The sequence below is a fragment of the Saccopteryx leptura genome, chromosome 1 (genome assembly GCF_036850995.1).
Source record: "Saccopteryx leptura isolate mSacLep1 chromosome 1, mSacLep1_pri_phased_curated, whole genome shotgun sequence".
Lineage (NCBI taxonomy): Eukaryota > Metazoa > Chordata > Mammalia > Chiroptera > Emballonuridae > Saccopteryx > Saccopteryx leptura.
Genome location: NC_089503.1, coordinates 341521625 through 341546028, shown reverse-complemented (window position 1 = coordinate 341546028; position 24404 = coordinate 341521625). Strand labels below are relative to the sequence as shown.

At 40.3% G+C, this 24404-nt stretch overlaps 1 protein-coding gene across 2 annotated transcripts in view; it reads right to left on the bottom strand.

Moving 5' to 3' along the window:
* SNAP91 (synaptosome associated protein 91) overlaps nt 1-24404 on the bottom strand; it is a 169979-nt gene that overhangs the window by 8519 nt on the left and 137056 nt on the right. For both annotated transcript variants that reach the window (XM_066358936.1, XM_066358938.1), the window contains exons 24-25: nt 20678-20708; nt 19691-19802 (exon numbers count right to left, since the gene is read on the bottom strand). In XM_066358936.1, the coding sequence (XP_066215033.1) occupies nt 19691-19802; nt 20678-20708 (143 nt within the window). The remainder of the gene's footprint in view (nt 1-19690; nt 19803-20677; nt 20709-24404) is intronic.

Sequence of the window (24404 nt, the reverse complement as noted above, 5' to 3'; positions counted from 1 at the left end):
AAATTCTAATTAAAAAAGAAAACATTAGAGTGATGTCAGCAAAAACGGTGAAATATGAAACTTTAAAAGCCCAATTTCCCCCATAAAAGTAATGGCTAAAATAGGCAAAAAAACAATCAACTATTTTAGAACTGTGGAAACTAAATAACAGCTTAAAACAATCCAGAAAGTACTTATTGAAGAATATCTGCTGAATCTTAATAAGAAAAGTAAACTCTGAGGCATTTTAACTTACCCTAGTTTCATCCACTGTTTTCTAGTTCAGCTGTAGTCTTGAAAATAACAGCACACATTCCCAGTAATACCAGAAGGAGCAGAATATATTTAATTTTTTTTTTTTTGTCTTGTCTGAGTGGCTCCCTGGAAATATTGGCTCAAAAGGCTTTGTCTGTCTCACCAAATTGGGAATGCACCTAGTGCTAAAATTGTTACCTGAAGTCATTTGTGGAAAATATTGACAGGCAAATGTTTTAGTTGTTTCTCTAAGTGGTAATGCATAATGGTCAGGGAATAGTAGACTAAACAAAAAAGCTTGGGAGGAAAAGCTAGAGAATAAGATGCTTTGGGAATTTAAGATTTTAAAAGCTCAGACATATTCCTGGGAATTTAGAAGGCCATGCACATGCCCAAGACTGTACACATGCTCAGGAAAGACTTGAGACGGCCTCTGGCTGACCTTGAGACTTTGAGCAAGCAGTAAGTGGTCACTAAGGCAGAGTTACAAACTGCCTGGTTGAGTTTGAAGACATGACCTAACACATACTTAAAGCTCCTCTATAAAAGCTGGGAGATATTTTACATTCTAAAAGTTTAAGCAATATCTAGCTGATAATTAGCAGACAACTTAGGTAAAGAAACAAAGACTTCGCTTGACTGGTGGTGGTGCAATAGACAGAGAGCATTGACCTGGGACGCTGAGGTCTCAGGTTCGAAACCCCGAGGTTGCCAGCTTGAGCGTGGGATCATTGACATGATCCCATGGTCACTGGCTTGAGCCCAGAGGTTGCTGGCTTGAAGCCCAAGGTTGCTGGATTGAGCCCAAGGTCTCTGGCTTGAGCAAGGGGTCACTGTCTCAGCTGGAGCTCACTGGTTAAGGCATGTATGAGAGGCAATCAATGAACAACTAAAGTGCTGCATCTATGTTTTGATGCTTCTTATCTCTCCCTTCATCTTTGTATCTCACTAAAAAAGAAACAACAAAAACAGATACTTCAATAGTCACACCTGACAAAAACATAGACTATAGAATGAGTTCAGAATGGTTATCAAATAGAAAAAACAAACAAAAAAGTAGCAACAACAAACCTTTGGGGAGGCAGCAGAATCTGATTTTCAGTTGCCACATTATAATATTCAAAATAACCATGTTTCAACAAAAATTATAAGACATACAAACAAATAGGAATATCTAGCTCATATGCAGGAGAAAGATCTTTTTTTTTCTTTTTTGTATTTCTCTGAAGTTGGAAACAGGGAGGCAGTCAGACAGACTCCTGCTGCGCCCGACTGGGATCCACCTGGCACACCCACCAGGGGGCGATGCTCTGCCCATCTTGGGGCGTCGCTCTGCTGCAATCAGAGCCATTCCAGCACCTGAGGCAGAGCCATCCTCAGTGCCCAGGCAATAGCTGCTCCAATGGAGCCTTGGCTGCGGGAGGGGAAGAGAGAGACAGAGAGGAAGGAGAGGGGGAGGGGTGGAGAAGCAGATGGGCACTTCTCCTGTGTGCCCTGGCCGGGAATCGAACTCGGGACCCCTGCACGCCAGGCCGATGCTCTACCACTGAGCCAACTGGCCAGGGCCAGGAGAAAGATCTTAAATCCATAGCTTAGGTTTCTACCTTAAGGAAGTAGAAAAAAGAACTAAACCCAAGGTAAGAAATGAAATAAGTAATAAATGTTAGGTTAAAAACAAATGAAATAGAGAATAGAAAAACAAAAAAGAAAAGCAGAAGAAACAAGTTGGTTCTTTGAAAAGATCAATAAAATAGACACTCTTTCAGTAGACCAAGAAAGAAAAAGAGAAATTTAATTATTAAAATCAGAATAACGATTGTAAGGAAATATTATGAGAAATTATATGCTAAAACATTAGATAACCTAGATGAAAGCACCAAACTTCTAGAAAGACACAAACAACAAATACTGACTCAAGACGAAATAGAAAAATTAAATAGATGTAAAACAAGTAAAGAGGCTGAATCAGGAATCAAAAACTTCCATCACAGAATCAGAATCAGAAAGAATCCATCACAAAGTCCAGAATCAGAAAGCTTCACTGGTGAATTCTATTGACTGTATAAAGAAGAATTAATATCAATCCTTCTCAAGCTCTTATTCTCAAAAAAAAAAAAAATAACTCCCTAATTATTTTTGATGCCAATGTTACCATGATACCTAAGCTGGATAAGGACATTACAAAAAAGGGAAACTATAGATCAATATCTTGTATGAACATTGATGCAAAATTCTCAACAAAATACTAGCATACTGAAATGAGCAACATATGAAAGAATTATCATATATACCATGGCCAAGTGAGATTTAACCAAAGAATTCATAGTAGGTTCAATCAATGTAATGCCATATTACAGAACATAAAAAAAACCCCACATGATTATTTCAATAGATGCATAAAAGGCATTTGACAAAATCTAACACCCTTTCATAACAACTAAACACTCAAACTAGAAATATTAATAGAAGCAAAATTCCTCAACCTGATAAAACCTATGAGGAAACCATGGCTAACAATGTACTTAATGCCAAATGACTGAAAGCTTTCTACTTAATAACAAGACAAAGGTATCCTGGAAGTTCTAGTCAGGGTAATTGGGTAAGAAAAAGAAATAAATAGCATCCAGGTAAGAAAGTAAGAAATATGCTTATATGGTCATTTAATCTATGACAAAGAAGGCAAGGATGTATAATGATTTAAGGACAGTCTCTTCAATTAGTAGTGTTGGGAAAACTGAACAGATACATGCAAAAAAAAAAAAAAAAGAAATTGGACCACTTCCCTACACCATATACAAAAAAAAGCTCAAAATGGATTAAAACCTTAAATATAAAATCAGTAACCGTAAAACTTTTAGAAGAATACATAGGCAGTACTCTCTGACATTGCTCTAAGCAATATCTCTTTGGATATGTCTCCTTGGGGAAGGAAAACAAATTAAATAAATAAGAAAATGGGCCTACATCAAACTAAAAAGACTCTGTACAGCACAGGAAACTATCAACAAAACAAAGAAAAGCTACTGAATGAGAGAACATACAATATTTGCCAATGACATATCTGATAAAGGGTTAATAGCCAAAATTATGAAGAACTCATACAATTCAACACCAAAAAAAAAAATCTAAATAAAAAATGGGCAGCAGACCTGAATTGACATTTCTCTAAAGAGGATATACAAATGGTCAGTAGGCATGTACAAAGATACTCAACATCTCTAATCATCAGGGAAGTGCAAACTAAAACCACAATGAGATATCACCTCACACCTTTCAGAATGTCTATCATCAATAAATCAACAAACAAGTGTTGGTGAGGATGTGGAGAAAAGAGAACTCTCATGCACTGTTGGTGGGATTGTAAATTGGTGCAGCCCCTACAGAAAAGAGTTTGGAAATTCCTTAAAATTTTAAAAATAAAGCTGCCATATAACCCAGTATTTCTCCTTCTGATATTTATCTAAAAGAACCAAAACACTAATTTGCAAAGATATATGCACCTTATGTTCACTGAAGATTTACTAGTTATAGCCAAGCTATAAAAGTAACCTAGATGTCCAACATAAGATAAATAGATAAAGAAGATGTGCAGAGGCAGATTAAGGTCAATTGAGGCCCCAGTACAGAAGAAAATATTGGGTCCCTTAAAAAAGAGAGAGCAAGGGTGGGGAGAAAGCCCAGAATCAGGTGGAGACCCACAGTTGAGAAAAGGTGCTCACTCTTGTTCTTGGGGCCGAGGCTTGCATCCCGGCCGCAGCGCATAACTCCACCCATGGGGGCAGGGTGAAGGCCAAGGCCACTGAGGTTTGTACACCTGAGCACGTGATCACAGCCCCTCCTGTGAAGGAGAGGTGGAAACCACAGCAATAGCCCCAGTGGGCTGGCACCGGCAATGCCCTAGGCAGCAGCAACACAGGGGGTGGCAAGCCTGCAGACAGACTACACCTAGGGAACACAGAGGCAACACCCAGTGGACCCTAGTGGCCAAAACCTTCTTTTACACAGACAAAATGAGAAGGCAGAGAAATGCAACACAAATGAATCAAGAGAAATCCCCAGAAAAAGACCTGCATGAGTCAGATATAACCAAATTACCAGATGCAGAGTTTAAAATAACGATTGTTAGAATGCTCAAAGATCTTAGAACAACAATAGCTGGTCATTACAAACACCTAAGTAAAGAGATAGCAAATATAAAAAAGGACATTGAAATAATAAAAAAAATCAGTCAGAAATGACAAATACAATATCAGAAATGGAGAACACAATGAAATGAATTAAAAGCAGGATGGATGAAGCTGAGAATCGAATCAGCAAGTTAGAGGAAAAGATAAATGAAGGCATGGAAGCAGAGTAGGAAAAAGGAAAGAGACTCAAAAAGTTTGAGGAAACTCTAAGAGAGCTCTATGACAACATGAAGAGAAATAACATCACATCATAGGGGTTCCTGAAGAAGAAGAGAAAGAACAAGGGATAGAGACTTTGTTCAAACATATCATAGCTAAAATCTTCTAGAAATTAAGGCAGGAATACGCCTCACAAGTTCAAGAATCATAGAGAACTCCATTAAAGAGAAATCCAAAGAAATCTACACCAAGACACATCATAATTAAAATATCAAAGCTAAGTGATAAAGACAAAATATTAAAGCTGCTAGAGAAAAAAAGGCTATCACCTACAAAGGAGCCCCCATAAGGATGACTTCTGACTTCTCAACAGAAACACTTGAGGCCAGAAGGGAATGGCAAGAAATATTCAAAGTAATGCAGAACAAGAACCTATAACCAAGACTACTTTATCCAGCAAGGCTATCGTTTAAAACTGAAGGAGAAATAAGCTTTCCAGACAAAAACAAACAAACAAAAAAAACCTCAAGGAATTCACTACAACCATACCAATGCTGCAAGAAATGCTAAGTGGCCTGTTGTAAACAGATCAAAGGGGAAAAAGAATATAGCAAAAGAGGAATACAGTTTTCAAGAATAAAATGGCAATAAACAACTACATATCAATAATAACTTTAAATGTAAATGGATTAAATGATCCAATCAAAAGACATAGGGTAGCTGCATGGATAAGAAAACAGGACCCATACATATGCTGTCTACAAGAGACATACCTTAAAACAAAAAATGCACATAGACTGAAGATAAAAGGATGAAAAAAAATATTTCACACAAATAGAAATGAAAAAAACCCTGGGGTAGCAATACTTATATCAGACAAAATGGACTTTAAAACAAAGGCTATAGTAAGAGATAAAGAAGGTAACTACATAATGATAAAGGGAGCAATTCAACAAGAAGATATAACCGTTATAAATATCTATGCACCTAATATAGGAGCACCTAAATATATAAAGCAGACTTTGACAGATTTAAAGGGTGAGATCAACAGCAATACTATAATAGTAAGGGATTTCAATATCCCACTAACATCACTAGATAGATCCTCAAGAAAGAAAATTAACAAAGAAACAGTAGACTTAAAGGACATACTAGATCAACTCAATTTAACAGATATCTTCAGAACCTTTCACCCTAAAGCAGCAGAATATACATTCTTTTCAAGTGCCCATGGTACATTCTCTAGTAGACCACATGTTAGGGCACAGAAGTGGTCTGAACAAATTTAAGAAGATTGAAATCATATCGAGCACTTTCTCTGATCATCATGGCATGAAACTAGAAATCAACCACAACAGAAAAATTGAAAAATACTCAAACACCTGGAAACTAAATAGCATGTTATTAAATAACGAATGGGTTAACAATGAGATAAAAAAAGAAATAAAAAAATTCCTAGAAATGAATGAGCATACATCAATTCAAAATTTATGGGACACAGCAAAAGTAGTTCTGAGAGGGAAGTTCATAGCATTACAGGCATACCTCAAGAAGCTAGAAAAAGCTCAAATAATCAGCTTGGCCCTGCATCTAAAAGAACTAAAAAAAGAACAGAAAGTAAAGCCCAGAAGTAGTAGAAGGAAGGAAATAATAAAGATAAGAGCGGGAATAAATGATATAGAGGCTAAAGAAACAATACAGAGGATCAATGAAACCAGGAACTGGTTCTTTGAAAAGGTAAACAAGGTCAATGAACCTTTAACCAGACTCACCAAGAAAAAAAGAGACAGGACTCAAATAAATAAAATTAGAAATGAGAATGGAGAAATAATAACTGACACAACAGAAATACAAAATATTGTAAGAAAATACTATGAAGAACTGTATGCCAAAAAACTAGACAACCTAGATGAAATGGACAAATTCCTTGAAACATATAATCTTCCAAAAATTAATCTGGAAGAATCAGAAAACCTAAACAGACCAATTACAACAAATGAGATCAAAACAGTTATCAAAAAACTCCCAACAAAAAAAAGTCCTGGGCCTGATGGCTTCACAAGTGAATTCTACCAAATACTCAAAGAAGAACTAACTCCTATCCTTCTCAAGCTATTTCAAAAAATTCAAGATGAAGAAAGACTTCTAAGCTCCTTTTATGAGGCGAGCATAATTCCGATTCCAAAACCAGGCAACAACAACACAAGGAAAGAAAATTATTGGCCAATTTCCCTGATGAATTTAGATGCAAAAATCCTCAACAAAATATTAGCAAACCAGATCCAGCAATGTATGAAAAAAATCATACATCATGATCAAGTGGGACTTATTCTTGGGAGGCAAGGCTGGTACAATACTCACAAATTAATCAATGTGATTCATCACATAAACAAAAGGAAGAAGAAAAACCACATGATAATTTCAATAGATGCAGAAAAAGGATCTGATAAAATCCAGCACCCATTCATGATCAAAACTCACAGCATAGTGGGAATACAGGGAACATACCTCGACATGATAAAGGCCATCTATGACAAACCCACAGCCAACAATATACTCAATGGGCAAAAATTAAAAGCAATCCCCTTAAGGTCAGGAACAAGGCAGGGGTGCCCCCTTACACCACTCTTATTCAACATAGTTCTGGAAGTCCTAGCCACAGCAATCAGACAAGAAAAAGAAATAAAAGACATCCAAATTGGAAAAGAAGAAGTAAAACTATCATTATTTCCAGATGATATAATATTGTATATAGAAAACTCTAAAGTCTCAGTCAAAAAATGACTGGACCTGATAAATGAATTCAGCAAGGTGGCAGGATATAAAATTAATACTCAGAAATCAGAGGCATTTTTATATACTAACAATGAACTGTCAGAAAGAGAAATTAAGGAAGCAATCCCCTTCACCACTGCAACCAAAAAAATAAAGTACCTAGGAATAAATTTAACCAGGGAGATTAAAGACTTGTACTCGGAAAATTATAAAACATTGATAAAAGAAATCAGGGAAGATACAAACAAGTGAAAGCATATACCATGCTCATGGTTAGGAACAGTAAACATCATTAAAATGTCTATATTACCCAAAGCAATTTATAAATTCAATGCAATACCAATTAAAATACCGATGACATACTTCAAAGATATAGAACACATATTCCAAAAATATATATGGAACCAAAAGAGAACACGAATAGACTCAGCAATCTTGAAAAGGAAGAATAAAGTGGGAGGTATCACACTTCCGGATATCAAGTTATACTACAAGGCCATTGTACTCAAAACAGCCTGGTACTGGCATAAGAGCGGTCCAGTTTTTATGGTGAGAAGTAGCGGAGCAAGCAAACTGCACCGCGATTGGCCCACCATGAAAGCTGGAACGCCCACTAGTGGGCAGGAGGAACCAGGTTGGCCAGCACTGCAAAAGTGGGTGGGTTTTAATAAAAAGGTTTGCCATCATGGACTTAGAGGGTAGTAAGCTAAGTGAAATAAGTAAGACAGAGAAAGACAAACAACAGATGATTTATTTTATATGTGGAATCTAAAAAACAAAACAAAACAAAAAACAAATGAATAAACAAAACAAAACATAAAACTTAATATTGTTAAGATGGCAATATTCCCAAATTGCTTTAGAGATTCAGTGCAATCTTTATCAAAATGTCAACTGCTTCTTTTGGGAAAATGGACAATGTGAAACTAAAATTTAATGGGGATGCAAGGGGTCCAGAATAGCCTAAACAACCTTGAAAAAGAACAAAGTTGAAGGACTCATATTTACTGATTTCAAAATTTACTACAAAGGTAAATGAATCAAAACAGTGTGGTACTGGCATAGGACAGACATATAGAAAAACACAACAGAATAAAGAGTTTCAAAATAATCCCAGATGACGTCACAGTAATGGCACTATAAGGAGCGATACTGATAAATCTCCCCCAAAACTCAACAAGATCTACAACTAGAAACAGAAAAATTTATCCTTGGAGCCTCCAGATGTTCCGCAATACACCCGAAGGTATGGTCGAGCGAAAAATTGGCTAAATATATAATCAAATCCCGAAGGAAATAAGGAGTAAGAAACACCCTGCCTTCCTCACTAACCTAAATAAGGGCTTCTTTCACTGGGAACTGAGAGTATAGGAACTAAGGCAGGCAAAGAGGGTGAATAGATCTAGGCCGCGGCACAAACGGCCGAACCAGGCTGTGGCATGGAGATCCAAGCCGAGGAAAAACTGTGCCTGTGGCAACCCAGTCAATACAAGCTAACACTCGCGCCAAATTCAGAAAAAGAAAGGTGCTTGGGACAGCCATCCGCCCTGATCTCCTGGTCGGTGCGCGCAGATAGTGGGCGAGAGATTCCTCTGAGTGCCTTGGGAGTGGGCGCCCGTGTTCCCAAACAAAGGGGCAGAGTCAGGGGCCTTTGTGTGGGCCAAAAGCAGAATCTCGGGGCTGCCCCAGTGCCCTGAAAAAGCCGCGCACGGGGAGGGAGCTCGAGCTAATTCCAACACTGGAACTTTTCTGTGCAGGCGGGGGTCTCACTCAGAGTGAGAGATGGCCGGCCTGATATCCTGGTCAGCGCGTGGAGAGTGGGTGAGAGATTCCTCCGAGTGCCTCAGGTGTGGGCGTCTGTGTCACCGGACAAAGGGGCAGAGTCAGGGGCCTTTGTATGGGCCAAAAGCAGAATCTCGGGGCCGCCCTGTGCCCTGAAAATGCTGCTTACGGGGAGGGAGCAAGAGCTAATTCCAATGATGGAACTTTTCCGTGCGGGCGGGGGTCTCATTCGGAGTGAGAGGCGGCCTGCTCCATATCCTGGTCTGCGCGTGCAGATAGTGAGCGAGAGATTCCTCTGAGTGCCCCAAGAGTGGGCGCCCACCCATGTTATGGGACAGAGGGGCAGAGCCAGAGGTCTTTGTGTAGGCAGAAGCCCCGCCTGACTATGCTAGCAGCTCTGACTGATTGAGCTTTACCCAGAGCCCTGAGTGGAGTGGGAATAGAGTGGGGATTTGCCAGCTCTTCAAGTCTCTTGCTCTCCAGGCAGAGGCAGCAGCAACCCCAGAGCTGGATCATCAGGCTACTAATTCAGGAAGGAAAGACTAGGAGAGAGGCTCTGGGAACACGGACTTTCTCACTGTCGGAGCCTACAAATGCTAATGAGCCTTGACTGCCAACGAGACTGAAGCTCAATATATGGCATCGCCATGGAGACTTATCAATTGCATACCTCTACCTAAGCGTGCCACAGGGGCAGAACCCAGGGTACAGAGTCACTGACCAGGAAGAGGGAGAGAAAAGGAAAAGCAAGAAGATAACCTCTCAATATCAAGAATAATCAACAGAATTTATAACCTATCCCATTTTATTATATTTGTTCGTTTGTTTCTCTTATCTTCATGTCTTGATTATTTTTTTCCTCTTCCAATTGGTTTGTTTATTTCTCTGCCGGTCTTACTCTCTCCTCTCTTTGAACTACACTACCCATAAGTGTTACATCTCCCATTATCTTTTCTTTCTTCTTCTTTTCTCTCTATGAGGGTTGCACTCCAAAACCCTTAACTCTCTCTCTCTCCTTTTTTTTCTTTTTTCTTCTTTTAGTGGTTTCCTCTTTTTTTTTCTTCTCTTTCTTTTCTCCCTCTATATTAGTTTCTTCCTTTCTCCTTTATGTCTCCTCTCATTCAATCCTCAATAACGAACAAATTATTTTATCTGGGACTCAAACTTATGTTTGTGGCATTTTGGGGGTTTTTTACTTCGCTTTTTTAACTCACTAGCAGTGCTCCCAACCCTGGCTCTCCATTTTATCTAGTTCTTGTTCCACTAAATACAATAGTAATTTTTTAATTTTCCCCCCTTTTTCCTGTTTCCCTCTTATCCCTCTCATCATATCTCTTAGTCAACCAAGACCTAAAAGCAAATCATTTTATTCTTGACCAAATTTTTTCCTTATTTGCATCTTGTGGGTCCATACTCCCCCTTTTTTTGCCCCTTTATTACTTCTCCCCAACTCAGGCCCTCCATTATAGGTATTGTTTGTTCTATTTAGCACAATATAATACACAGTTCACCACAAGATTTTCTCAAGAAGGAGGGAAAAGGAGAGAAGAGGAAAAAAAGAGGGAGGGGAATAATTTTTTTAATTTTTAATTTTTTTAATTCTTTTTTAATTTTAATTTTTATTTTTGTAACTTTTTATTCTTTATTAATTCTCATTAATACTATCAACAAAACCACCCTCAGATGCCATTAAGGAAGAGGAAATCGAACATCATGGATACAAAAGAAAGAGAGGTAACACAGATAGATGAGAAAAAAATCTATGGAGAAAAACTCAATATATTGGAAATCTTGGAGCTAAATGACAGAGAATTTAAAATAGAAATCCTAAAAATACTCAGAGATATACAAGAAAACACAGAAAGGCAATTTAGGGAGATCAGAAAACAACTCAATGAACACAAAAAATATATTACCAAAAAATTGAAACTATAAAAACAAATCAAACAGAGATGAAAAACTCAATTCACGAGCTGAAAAATGAGGTAACAAGCTCAGCTAATAGAACAGGCCAGATAGAAGGTAGGATTAGTGAAATAGAAGACAAGTAACTTGAGGCACAACAGAGGGAAGAAGAAAGAGACTCAAAAATTAAAAAAAAATGAGATAGCCCTACAGGAATTGTCTGACTCCATCAAAAAGAATAACATAAGAATAATAGGTATATCAGAGGGAGAAGAGAGAGAAAATGGAATGGAGAACATACTCAAACAAATAATAAATGAGAACTTCCCAAGCCTGTGGAAAGAACTAAAGCCTCAAATTCAAGAAGCAAACAGAACTCCGAGTTTTCTTAACCATAAAAAACCTACTCCAAGGCACATCATAATGAAATTGGCACAAACCAACGACAAAGAAAAAATTCTCAAGGCAGCCAGGGAAAAGAAGAATACAACATATAAAGGAAGGCTCATTAGATTATCATCAGATTTCTCAACAGAAACTCTACAAGCTAGAAGAGAGTGGACCCCAATATTTAAAGTTCTGAAAGAGAGGAACTTTCAGCCACGAATACTATACCCTTCAAAGCTATCCTTCAAATACGAAGGAGAAATAAAAACATTCACAGATACAGAAAAGATGAGGGAATTTATCATCAGAAAACCCCCACTCCAGGAATTATTAAAGGAGGTTCTCCAACCAGATACAAAGAACAAAACAAAACAAAACCACAAGTAAAAGCTCCACCAAGAACACAATAAAACCAAATTTAAACTGTGACAACACCAAAAAAAAGGGGGTGGGGGAGAGGATGGAGATTAACAGTAGCAAAGGATGATGGAGTGCAAAAGTACTCACAAGATAGTGCACTACAATGAACAGGGTAGGAACCCTTTTTATTACTTAATGTTAACCACCATTGAAAAAACCACCACAGAAGCACATAATTTAGAAAAGATAGCAACAAAGAAAATAATCCCATACATTTATAGATTTCTTTCGACAAGGATGCCCAGAGCAATGAATAAAGAAAGAACAGTCTGTTCAATAAATGGTTCTGGGACATCTGAATATCCATAGGCAAACAACAAATTTATATTCCTATCTCAAACCATATATAAAAAGCCTAAAATGGGTCAAAAACCTAATGTAACAGATAAAACTACACAACACCTAAGAAGAAACATAGAGGCAAATCTTTAAGACTTGGGTAACAGAGAGAAGGGGGGAGGAGCAGAAAGCATCAACCCCTATATGTGCCTTGACCAGGCAAGCCCGGGATTTTGAACCTGCGACCTCAGCATTCAAGGTCCATGCCTTATCCACTGTGCCACCATAGGTCAGGCCAAGTAGTAGTTTCTTAAATATGATGTCAAAAGGACAAGCAACAACAAAATAAGATAAATTGGTATTTATCAAAATTAAAAACTTCTGTGTATCAAAACTATCAAGAAGATAAAGATACCTCAAAAAATGGGAGAAAATATTTGCAAATGATATATCTGATAAGTATTTAGTATCTAGAATATATACAGATCTCTTAGTACTCAACAACAAAATAACAACCCAATTATAAAATTGGCAAAGGATATTGTCAGGCAAATGAGTTTTTAAAAATTTTATTTTTTGAGTTTGCTCACTTTTATTGTTAAAAAATGGTGCAAGGCAGTCACATGTGTGCTTGCCCTGAGAGCAGGGCAGTTGACTGCAAATTGCAGACCGCATTTCTGCTTGGGAGGGGCCATTGTTTTGCTAACATTTGCTGGAGGAGGGGTCTTTGTGGGCTCAGCCAGTTTTTGCAGAGAGAGTGGAGAGAATGCAGAGTGCTGAAAAAGAAGCCAGTTTGGCAGAGAGAAAGGTGTGCAGACAGGGAATCAGAGCTGAGGGGCTTTGCAAGCTCCGCAGAGACTGGTGGGGCCTTTGATTCTAGGAGGAACCAGAGAAGATTGTCCTGGTTGTGGAACCAGAGAATGCATCAGGGCTTTGGGAGCCCTGAATGAAAGGGAAGTGTTTTCCCTGTGTGTTTGCTCATTGGCCGGTGCGAGACTTTAATAAATAGCCCACCATTTTTTGGCTCCACTCTGTCTTCACCATCTTCCCAAATCCAATGAGAACTTCTTGCATGGCCACAATGGCAACGGCCACTGGTCATACAGATATAAACAGACATTTCTCCAAAAAGTGATATACAAATGGCCAGTTAGCACATGAAAAGATGCTCAACATCATTGGCTATTAGGAAAATGCATATCAAAACCGCAATTGAAACCCTATGCATTGCTGGTAAGAATGGAAAATAAGGCAGCTGCAGTAGAGAAGTCTGGCAGCTCCTCAGAAAACTCAAAATAGAATCACATGTGAACCAGAAATTCTATTCCTAGGTATTATCTAAGGACATATATGCACACAAAACCTTGTATACAAATAAAGGGAATATTTTCATAATAGCCAAAAAAGTGGAAACAACACGAATGTCCATCAATTGATGAATGTGCTATACCCCAACAATGGCAAATTCAGCCATAATACTGAATGAAGTAATGATAACGTGCTACAACTTAGATTTGCTTTATAGTAAAACATTACGCTAAGTAAAAGAAGCCAGGCACAAAAGGCTCTATATTACATGATTCCCTTTATACGAAATACCCAGAATACGCAAATCCATAGAAACAGAGTAAATTACTGAATGCCAGGGGATAGAGACGTAGGAAATTAGTGGGGTGGGGGGCAGATTTTTTATTGGGCTGATGGAAATATTCTGAAATTAGATATTGGTGATGGTTTTATAACATCATAAATATACTAAAACTCACTGAATTACACCCTTTAAAAATGCAAAATGGTGAATTTAATAAGAGAATTTAATCTGAAAAATTTCTTAAAAAGAAGGAAAATATTGAAGGTTAGCAGAATATGCCACACCCAAATACATATGTCCTCTTGGCATAAGGATTATTTTGAGAAATAGCATATGTAAGAGAAACTCCAAAAACAGAGCAGAATTTAAATTTTTATAAGGGATATTCATATTTAGAAAGGAAATCTGCATTTTTAAGGGTTTCTCCTACTCAGAGCAGGAAGAGAAGGATGATTACATTACAAGAGAATCAATCTTATGGATGGAGAAGGCAATGACTTAAACCTGCAGAACAAATCTTTGTTTACCCTGCTTTCCCTGGTATCCTCCCAGTGACTAGTCACATCACACCTTTCTTTCTTTTGTCTTTAGCTGAAGATGGTATTTAAGGCAGTGGCTGAGGCCACTTCACAGAGTTACTAATTTTTCCCTGGGTGTCTCTCATGTAGATATAAGGCATAGAAGTTAGTAACCTTCTATTTTTCTCTGGTTCATCGGTTTTTTATTATAAGAGTCTCACCCAAGAACTCAGAAGTGTAGAGGGACAGTTCTTTTTCTCCCCTTACATATATTATATTTCAGATTCATTCTTTATTCATCATTTCAACAGGTGAAGTGGCACTATTTACCAGACACAAAGTTATATAATTTACTGGAACTATGCCACTAATCAGAATCGTAAATAGTAATTGTATTATTTACCAGCTATATAATTGGGACTTAAGAAAAAAATTTTTTTTTGTATTTTTTCCAAAGTGAGAAGTGGGGGTAGAGGAGGGTTGGGGGTGGCAGATACAGATTTCCACATGTGCCCAACTGGGATCAGACCAGGATCCACCCAGCATACCCACCAGGGGGCAATGCTTGGCCCACCTGGGGCATAGCTCCGCTTCAACCAGAGCCATTCTAGTGCCTGAGGTGGAGGCCATGGAGCCATCCTCAGTGCCCGGGGTCACCTTTGCTACAATGGAGCTTTGGCTGTGGGAGAGAAAGAAAGAGATAGAGAGAAAAGAGAGGGGGAAGGGTGGAGAAGTAGATGGGCACTTCTCCTGTGTGCCCTGACCGGGAATCGAACCTGGGACTTCCACACACCAGGCCAATACTCTACGGCTGCGCCAACTGGCCAGGGCCAAGAAATTATTTTGATAATATAAGATATTAGTTATCAAAATAAAATGACTTTGCAGCCTGACCAGGCAGTGGCACAGTGGATAGAGCATCAGACTGGAATGCGGAGGACCCAGGTTCAAAACCCTGAGGTCACCAGCTTGAGCACAGGCTCATCTGGTTTGAGCAAAAGCTCACCAGCTTGGACTCAAGGTCGCTGGCTTGAGCAAGGGGTTACTCGGTCTGCTGAAGGCCCATGGTCAAGGCACGTATGAGAAAGCAATCAATGAACAACTAAGGTGTCGCAATGAAAAACTGATGATTGATGCTTCTCATCTCCCTCCTTTCCTGTCTGTCTGTCCCTATCTATCCCTCTCTCTGACTCTCTCTGTCCCTGTAAAAAAAAAAAAAAATGACCTTGCAGAAATTCTTGATCAAACAAATGGGTCAAATAATTTCAAGAGTCTAAATTTGCCACTTTGCTCAAATGGTATATCAATTCAATAATTTACTCTTCAAATATTATTTATCCTAAGGTTTTAAAATAGTTTTTCTTTTCAACATTCAACTAACTATTTTATCTAGACGCATTTAAAGAGTAGTTGTTTTTAGGGAGAGAACTGCAGTTTTGTGATTTCCTGCAAAATGCACATATTTCTGAATTGCAAGTATCTTCTCAGTTTGTATGACGGAAACTTGACAGGCCTATTGTTCATTGGAAAACGGAACTAAGTAGCAATGGAAACACAGGGTTCCAGGTGGCCACGATGAAAGAGCCCCACCAGCAGACATGTTTCAAATACTCAAGTCCTGCTAAAGTTTCTAGATCTAATTTGGGTTCTCTGATCTGAAAAGTTTTATAACTACACCTCTAAGCAGCGATTAAGGGAAATTTGAAACAAGTTGGGAAAAGCAAGGTTAGTTGTTGTCTATAGATTAAAAACTTTGGAAGGCAGTGAAAGAATTTTCATCCCCCACTTGTGCCTCTTCCTCTCCTACTCAGAAGGGAGGCCTGCAGACTAGCAGGAAAATTCGGAAACTGCTATGCTCCTTCTGAAGCACAAAGTCTTGTCTGTCTTTCCTCTTTTTCTTGCATATTCTTAGAAAAAGAAAATCAAACACATTTTAAGGAAGAGGAAAATGAAATGAAAGAGACATTTTATGAGAGAATTGGATGGAGGGAAGCCAGAAGTCCTTGGAGTGATGTCTAGAGTGAAAGCAAAGCCAGAGCTTTGTCAAAAAAAACAAAACAAAAAAAACTTTCCATTAATTAGTAGTGAAATTAATATAGACTAAAAATAAGACTGAGTCAATAGAGATAAAATCATTCTTCATGAGAGCCTTTATACTGTTGCCTGACTATTAAGGAAAATAAACAAAAGAGAAAGAACTATACATAACTCTATCCTCCTAATAAATTATTTCTCTTCAAATTTCTCTTTCCAGAATGGGTGTGGCTACTTTATTTTATGCTCAAGCCTACTGCTTTAACTTTCTGCAGTTTACTAACAATGTAAAGCTTTCTGTTTCATAAACAAACATAAAATATTTTGAGATTAAAAAAAAAAAGAGAGAGAGAATATTAATTTCAGTCTCAGTGATGGTGACTGCCAATCAAATAACTGGCAGCCTTGCTACCCTGCAGAAGAGAAATAGCTGTGAATTAAGTATTTGATGAATTCTTAAGCTGTAGGGTTAAAATCCTGATCTCAGGGGAGGCGACTGCCAAGGAAGGTCTCCAACCTAACACTATTTTTAAAGTACTTCTCTCTTATCCCTTCTTGGTTAATGGTCTCATCATTTAGCAAACTGTCCCACATAGAAATGAGGGCAACCACCGTGCTGGTGGCTTCGTTAAAATGATCCATAGCTGTGTGAAGACCAGCGTTTCCTTTCTTGTCTTCCTTTCATCCTCACCTCGGGCTCTCAACCATATTTTTCTTAACCCACAGCTGATCTGCTAGATAGATCAATTAAAATTTGATATATAAGGGCAATACCCTTGAAGTATAAACTTCTTAGAAAAGTTCACAAGTCCTCTTTTACATAGAATAGGATAAGGAAAATTAGTTTCTTCAATTTGGTAATGATAATATAAATTGTGAGATTTAACGTGAATATGTAGTATTAATAGATTTATCAGATCGGTTCTAGAGAAGCTTTTTGTTTCATTAGGGATTTTATACATGTATTGAATCCGTTTCCATCTACCTTCAATATAGTGGCTCTCAAACGTTTCTGTATCTAAGAATGGAGTGCAATTCCCTATGCTTGGAATGCTAGGTCCTTATGGTCTCAGCAGCTCTCTGAGTCACCAGCCACAGGTTAATGCTTGTGGTCTCTGGGTAACAATTATGCTCCTTTCTACCCACAAATGAGTCCTGGCTGTACAATAAATTAAATGGTCACCTTAGCCACAGATTAGTTTAACAGAGAAATTTAGTTTTCTACTAAGTATCTTTTGTAAAAATTAAAATGAAACTCTACGGTATTGCTAAACACAAAAATGGTCCTCTTAAGCATTATTATTTTTTTCTTTTTTATGTGAGAGGAGGGGAGATAGAGAGACATACTCCGGCATGCACCCTGACCAGGATCCACCTGGCAACCCCTGTCTGGGGCTGATGCTCTGTCCATCTTGGGCCATGCTCACAACCCAGCTACTTTTAGTGCCTGAGGCAGAGGCTCCATGGAGCCATCCTCAGTACCCTGGGTCTGATGCACTAGAACCAGTTGAGCCATTGCTACAGGAGAGGGAGAGAGGGAGAGAGAGAGAGAAAGAGAAGGAGGAGGGGTAGGAGTGGAGAAGCAGATGGTTGCTTCTCCTGTGTGCCCTGACTGAGATTGAACCTGGGACATCCACACCCCGGGACAGTGCTCTACCACTGAGCCAACTGGCCAGGGCTTAAGCATTATTTTTAAATAACACAAATAAAGATTTAAAGAGATAAATACCTAGATACAACAGGCAATTTTCTCATTGTTATCTGTTAGAAATCATTTCTTTTTTTTTTTTTTTTTTTTGTATTTTTCTGAAGTTGGAAACAGGGAGGCAGTCAGACAGACTCCCGAATGTGCTCAGCTGGGATCCACCTGGCATGCCCACCAGGGGGCGATGCTCTGCCCATCTGGGGCATCGCTCTGTTGCAACCAGAGCCATTCTAGTGCCTGAGGCAGAGGCCACAGAGCCATCCTCAGCGCTCGGGCCAACTTTGCTCCAACGGAGCCTTGGCTGCGGGAGGGGAAGAGAAAGACAGAGAGGAAGGAGAGGGGGAGGGGTGGAGAAGCAGATGGGCGCTTCTCCTGTGTGCCCTGGCTGGGAATCGAACCCGGGACTCCTGCACGCCAGGCTGATGCTTTACCACTGAGTCAACCACCCAGGGCCAGAAATCATTTCTTAAAATAAATTTATTTCAGACCCTGAACTTACCAAAGACAGAGAATATTGGTCTTTAAATTTCCTCTCTAACACTACTGGCTGGGGTGGGGAGACCAGAGGAAGTGGGTTTTGAGAACAGAATGTATTTTTCTATAGAAACTATGGTACAAATTGTAATTCAGTGAATACTATTAGTTCTGTTTAGTGGCAAATTTTGGTTCAAAAGGTATTTTTCAGATTGGTTTGAATTTATTTTTATTTATAAAACTGCTTAAATATAAAAACATTACTATTTATAAAATTATTTAAAAGATAATATGTTCTATATTCCAAAACTCAGAAATTTAAATTAATTTCTGGAACGCAGTAGTTTTACCAGAGTCTAGCTAAAATGTTTATATTTTATTTGTATTAATTCACTTCCATGCATGCTGTTTGGCTGCGGTTGGTGGGTGACGGTTAGGATTAATTCAGGCAACAAGGAGAATATGACATCAAGAAAGCCTTTGAGATGAGTGTGATATAGACAGGTGATTGTGGTGGGTAAAGGTGAAAACTTATGCGTGAGCTTGGGGAACAGTGGCCAGCCTAGTGTTGCTAAGTATGGGGCACATGTAGGAAAACAGTGAGTTCTGCTACACTGGTAATGTCCTTTTTGTGATAGCAAATTTCACAAAATAATTAGTCTTTATTACCAGTGATATGCTATTTCACAAAGTAAATGGTGGTATTAATATATTAATAAAAATTTAATATAGAGAAATAAAATCTTTTAAAATTTTATAGAAAAGATGATGTTAGTAGTTTCAATTTTAAAAATGGTGAGGAGAATGAATAGAGCTTGAAAGTGGAAGTTCACTTACACAACAGAAAACTGCCCAATCTTTCTGGTAAAAAAAAAAAAGTTTTCATTACTTATTAAGACAATCAGGTAATCTGGGCAAGAAACGTGATAATAGACAGGTAATGATCAATTAAATCAAATGCTTTTGAAAAATTATTTCCATAATTGTACAAATATAGAACTAATATTTGAGGAAGCATATATAGTATTTTGAAATAATTAAAATTATAAAATAAGTCATAATATTTAGCAAGTACGAAGTCAATAAAATTTGTATTTTGGTAAATATTGCCTCTTGCTTATATTTCTTCAATGTGGTTGAAAAGGACAGCGTCAGTAGCAAAATTAAGTAAACCACTCTGCTGTTTACACTTGGAAACTGGCAGACTGCCTGCCCTGCTATGGCTCTGTGGGCTACATACCAAAGGTGCACTTGGTGGGACTCCCGCGGACCAGGTTGCTGGGGCCACTTTTGGCTGCCAGTTGGCTCCACCGGTCAACTTCTTCTCTCCTGCATTCCACTGAAGGTCTCCCCTAAAATCAAACATGCAAAACAAACAAACAAACAAACAACACACCAATCAGAAAAGAATAGTGTATGATTCCTGAGATACATACACTTAGGAGTTAGAAGCAATCTGCTTGATTACAGTGATAATAAAAAGAACAAGATACAAGTTACAGAGGAGTTTTACCATATTGTATTTAAGAAAGCATAAAAGCACTTGACAATAATAATTTAGAGCTTGGACCTCAAGGATAATAGGAATTTTCTATCACTTCTAATAGAAAAATATGCCACAACATTTAACTGAATTCCTCACTGGTGATAAAAAAATCCCAAATAAGTGTATCATAAATTCTATGTACCTATACTTTGTTGAATTTAAGATGTATCCATGATGGTATTTTCTGGATCAACAGAGGTTTCACACAACTATATCATGACTACAGCCTGCTTTACAGTGATTGTAAAATGGATCCCAATTTCAGATGTTGAAGTATGTTTCTAAAAAATAGGGTACATTATATATCACTCCTATTATCCTTTCTTAAATTGGATCCTCTGTGAGAGACTTTTAAAAATCAATTTAGCTATGAATATTGTAATGAAAACAAACTTAAAGTTATTAAAGTATTCAAACCACAATTCTCCAGTATATCTACATATGACTTTGTGGCAATATTGGAGAGCAAAATGGATTGCTCCTTTTCTTTGCCAGAGTCAACAGTTTGGATGTTCTAGTAGAAGAACAATAATAACAAAAACCCAGAATAAAATAAAAACCAATTCTGAAATTACCTAGCCTGAGAATGAATGATTACTTTAATGAGAACAATGTTTGATAGTCTCAAATAAGTACAAATACATTGTCCCAAGAAAACCAGATAATTTAAAAAACACTTACTTTTTGGATGTGGTGCCAGAAATCCCAAGATCTATAAATGGATAAAAGAAAAAAAAATTTAAATTTCTATACTTAGCTTAAATGATATGACATTTAAAGATGAAAGACTCAGAGGTCTAGAGAAAGTCCGTATTTTGCCTAGGAATGACTACATTCAGTTTTACAAAGGAGAAACTATGTTAGAAAACACTCACAAATATAACATTTTCTTTTACTTTACATTATACTTAAGGATCACATTTTAATGTCAACTGGTGTTCAGAAAAGAACAGCAGTTCTTTTCCTCAGCAGGCTTGAGACTGCTCTCTTAGAAAGGTGTGACTGGCATCTGGGAACCCAGCGAGTGAATTGTTCTCTACATGAGATAAAACTATTCTTATTGATAAGGGTGGCTTACTGTGTCTAAACTACACAAGCAACGTGGTTTATACTTTACACCTGCTTTCCTTCTGCAACACTGAAACTTTGGTACATGCGAGGCAGACATGGCCTACATGATCAGCATCCAATACAAACCCTGGGTGCTGAATCTCTTTAAAAAAGAGAGAGGAGAGAGAGGATGGGGAGAGGTGTGAGGGGAGTGGCAGGAAGCATCAACTCCTATTAGTTACATCTCGTAAGTGCCTTAACCAGGCAAGCCCGGGGTTGGGCAGATAAAATATATTATGCTCACTTTGTTAAAGATGGCGCTGCCCACGTGGAGGCCCGTCGCCCAGGTGATATTAATGTGTGTCTCTGTGTGCTGTGGGCAGGCAGGATCCTTGTAGCCTGGGGCTTGGTTTTAGGACTAAGCCTTTCCCACCCTTTTTGATGTGGGATAGTACAATCCCATCATGCCCCAGGTAAGTGACTTTGTATTAGAGACTTCCCTATTTTATATATTGGATTAAAGGTTTTGTTTTCTGCACTATAAAGTGGGGCAGACCGGGAGCTCTCTCTAGATTAGCATTAGAGGTGAGAGCAGAGAGGAGAGCAGAGAGAGGCCACGTGGAGGAGGCCAGGAGAAGCAGCCAAGATGGCGGAGCGCTGAGTGAGAAGCCAGTTTGTGCAGAGTTTGTGCAGGGAGAAGGAAGGAGATGGGGAACAGAGGTGAATAAGTCTGGTGAGCTAGAAACCTTTGATTCTAGGAAACTCGGGTAAGTCAGTAGCTTTGTGAGCACTGAATGTGAGTTGGTTTTGGAGCCCAGTGTGTGTTTTTACTTGCCCGCCGGGTGCAAGCTAGGATTAAAGATGACAGCCCATCAGTTTTTAGCTCCACTGTTTCTTTACTGACTGTCCAAATCCAATGGGAACCTGCATGTGAATGGCCACGATGGCAGCTACTGGCTTTACACCCGGGTTTTGAACTGGTGACCTTACCATTCCAAGTTGAAGCTTTATCCACCGTGCCATCACAGGTCAGGAATGGGTGCTCTCTAAAGGGCTTTTTGGGGCAAAAACATCACACGTGTTGCCGCATTGTGTACGCTCTTCCCCTCATGGGGAGGAGAGAGCATAAGGAGGTCTGAGTGTGGATTCCTGTACACTCTGCCTGTATCTTTTTCCTGATGACCCTACTATACTGCTGTAATGAATCTTAGCTGTGAGTGCAAATATGAGTCCTGAGTCCTTCTAGTGAATCTATGAATATGAGGGCGGTCTTGGGGACACTGGCACAACTGGTTTAACCATCCTACTCTGATCTCAGTTCATTTATTACGTCAGCAAATATTTATTGACATCCTACACCTATTAGGCACTGTTCTAAGCACTTGGGTTATGTTGGCGAAAGAAAAAAAATCCCAATCCTGGAAGAACTTACATTTTAATGGGTAAAATGGATGATAAAACAATACATATAAAATAAAAAAGCAGATTATGTCAGCTGCTAGAAGGTAAAATGGAAAGCCTATGAAAAGTTGAAAAGGAAGTGCAGGTCAAGTGGACCTGGGATAGGATGAGAGTAAGGTGGGGTAGAGAGAGGATGAGATAGGGTAGGATGAGGGAGGGGTGGGGTAGACGAGGGAGGGTGGGGTAGATGAGTGTGGGGTGGGGTAGATGAGGGTGGGGTGGGGGTAGATGAGGGTGGGGTGGGGTAGACGAGGGAGGGGTTGGGTAGACGAGGGTGGGGTGGGGTAGACGAGGGTGGGGTGGGGTAGACGAGGGTGGGGTGGGGTAGACGAGGGAGGGGTTGGGTAGACGAGGGTGGGGTGGGGTAGACGAGGGTGGGGTGGGGTAGACGAGGGAGGGGTTGGGTAGACGAGGGTGGGGTGGGGTAGACGAGGGTGGGGTGGGGTAGATGAGGGTGGGGTGGGGTAGATGAGGGTGGGGTGGGGTAGATGAGGGTGGGGTGGGGTAGATGAGTGTGGGGTGGGGTAGATGAGGGAGGGTGGGGTAGATGAGGGTGGGATGGGGTAGATGAGGGTAGGGTGCGGTAGATGAGGGTGGGGTGGGGTAGATGAGGGTGGGGTGGGGTAGATGAGGGTGGGGTGGGGTAGATGAGGGTGGGGTGGGGTAGATGAGGGTAGGGTGCGGTAGATGAGGGTGGGGTAGGGTAGATGAGGGTGGGGTAGGGTAGATGAGGGTAGGGTGCGGTAGATGAGGGTGGGGTGGGGTGGGGTAGATGAGGGTGGGGTAGGGTAGATGAGGGTGGGGTAGGGTAGATGAGGGTGGGGTGGGGTAGATGAGTGTGGGGTGGGGTAGATGAGTGTGGGGTGGGGTAGATGAGGGTGTGGTTGGGTAGATGAGGGTGGGGTGGGGTAGATGAGGGTGAGGTGGGGTAGATGAGCGTGGGGTGGGGTAGATGAGTGTGGGGTGGGGTAGATGAGGGTGGGGTGGGGTAGATGAGGGTGGGGTGGGATAGATGAGGGTGGGGTGGGGTGGATGAGTGTGGAGTGGGGTAGATGAGGGTGGGGTAGGGTAGATTAGGGTACGGTGGGTAGGATGAGTGTGGGGTGGGGTAGATGAGGGTGGGGTGGGGTAGATGAGTGTGGGGTGGAGTAGATGAGGGTGGGGTGGGGTAGATGAGTATGGGGTGGGGTAGATGAGTATGGGGTGGAGTAGATGAGGGTGGGGTAGGGTAGATGAGGGTAGGGTGGGTAGGATGAGGGTGGGGTGGGATAGATGAGTGTGGCGTGGGGTAGATTGGGGTGGGGTGGGGTAGATGAGGGTGGGGTGGGTAGGATGAGTGTGGGGTGGGGTAGATTGGGGTGGGGTGGGGTAGATGAGGGAGGGGTGGGGTAGATGAGGGTGGGGTGGGGTAGATGAGTGTGGGGTGGGTAGGACGAGGGTGGGGTGGGGTAGATGAGGGTGGGGTGGGGTAGATGAGTGTGGGGTGGGTAGGACGAGGGTGGGGTGGGGTAGATGAGGGTGGGGTGGGGTAGATGAGGGTGGGGTGGGTAGGATGAGTGTGGGGTGGGGTAGATTGGGGTGGGGTGGGGTAGATGAGGGTGGGGTGGGGTAGATGAGTGTGTGGTGGGTAGGACGAGGGTGGGGTGGGGTAGATGAGGGTGGGGTGGGGTAGATGAGGGTGGGGTGGGTAGGATGAGTGTGGGGTGGGGTAGATTGGGGTGGGGTGGGGTAGATGAGGGTGGGGTGGGGTAGATGAGGGAGGGGTGGGGTAGATGAGGGTGGGGTGGGGTAGATGAGTGTGGGGTGGGTAGGACGAGGGTGGGGTGGGGTAGATGAGGGTGGGCTGCAGTAGGATGAGGGCGAGAGAGAGGCAGTATTAAATAGGATGCTCAGAGAA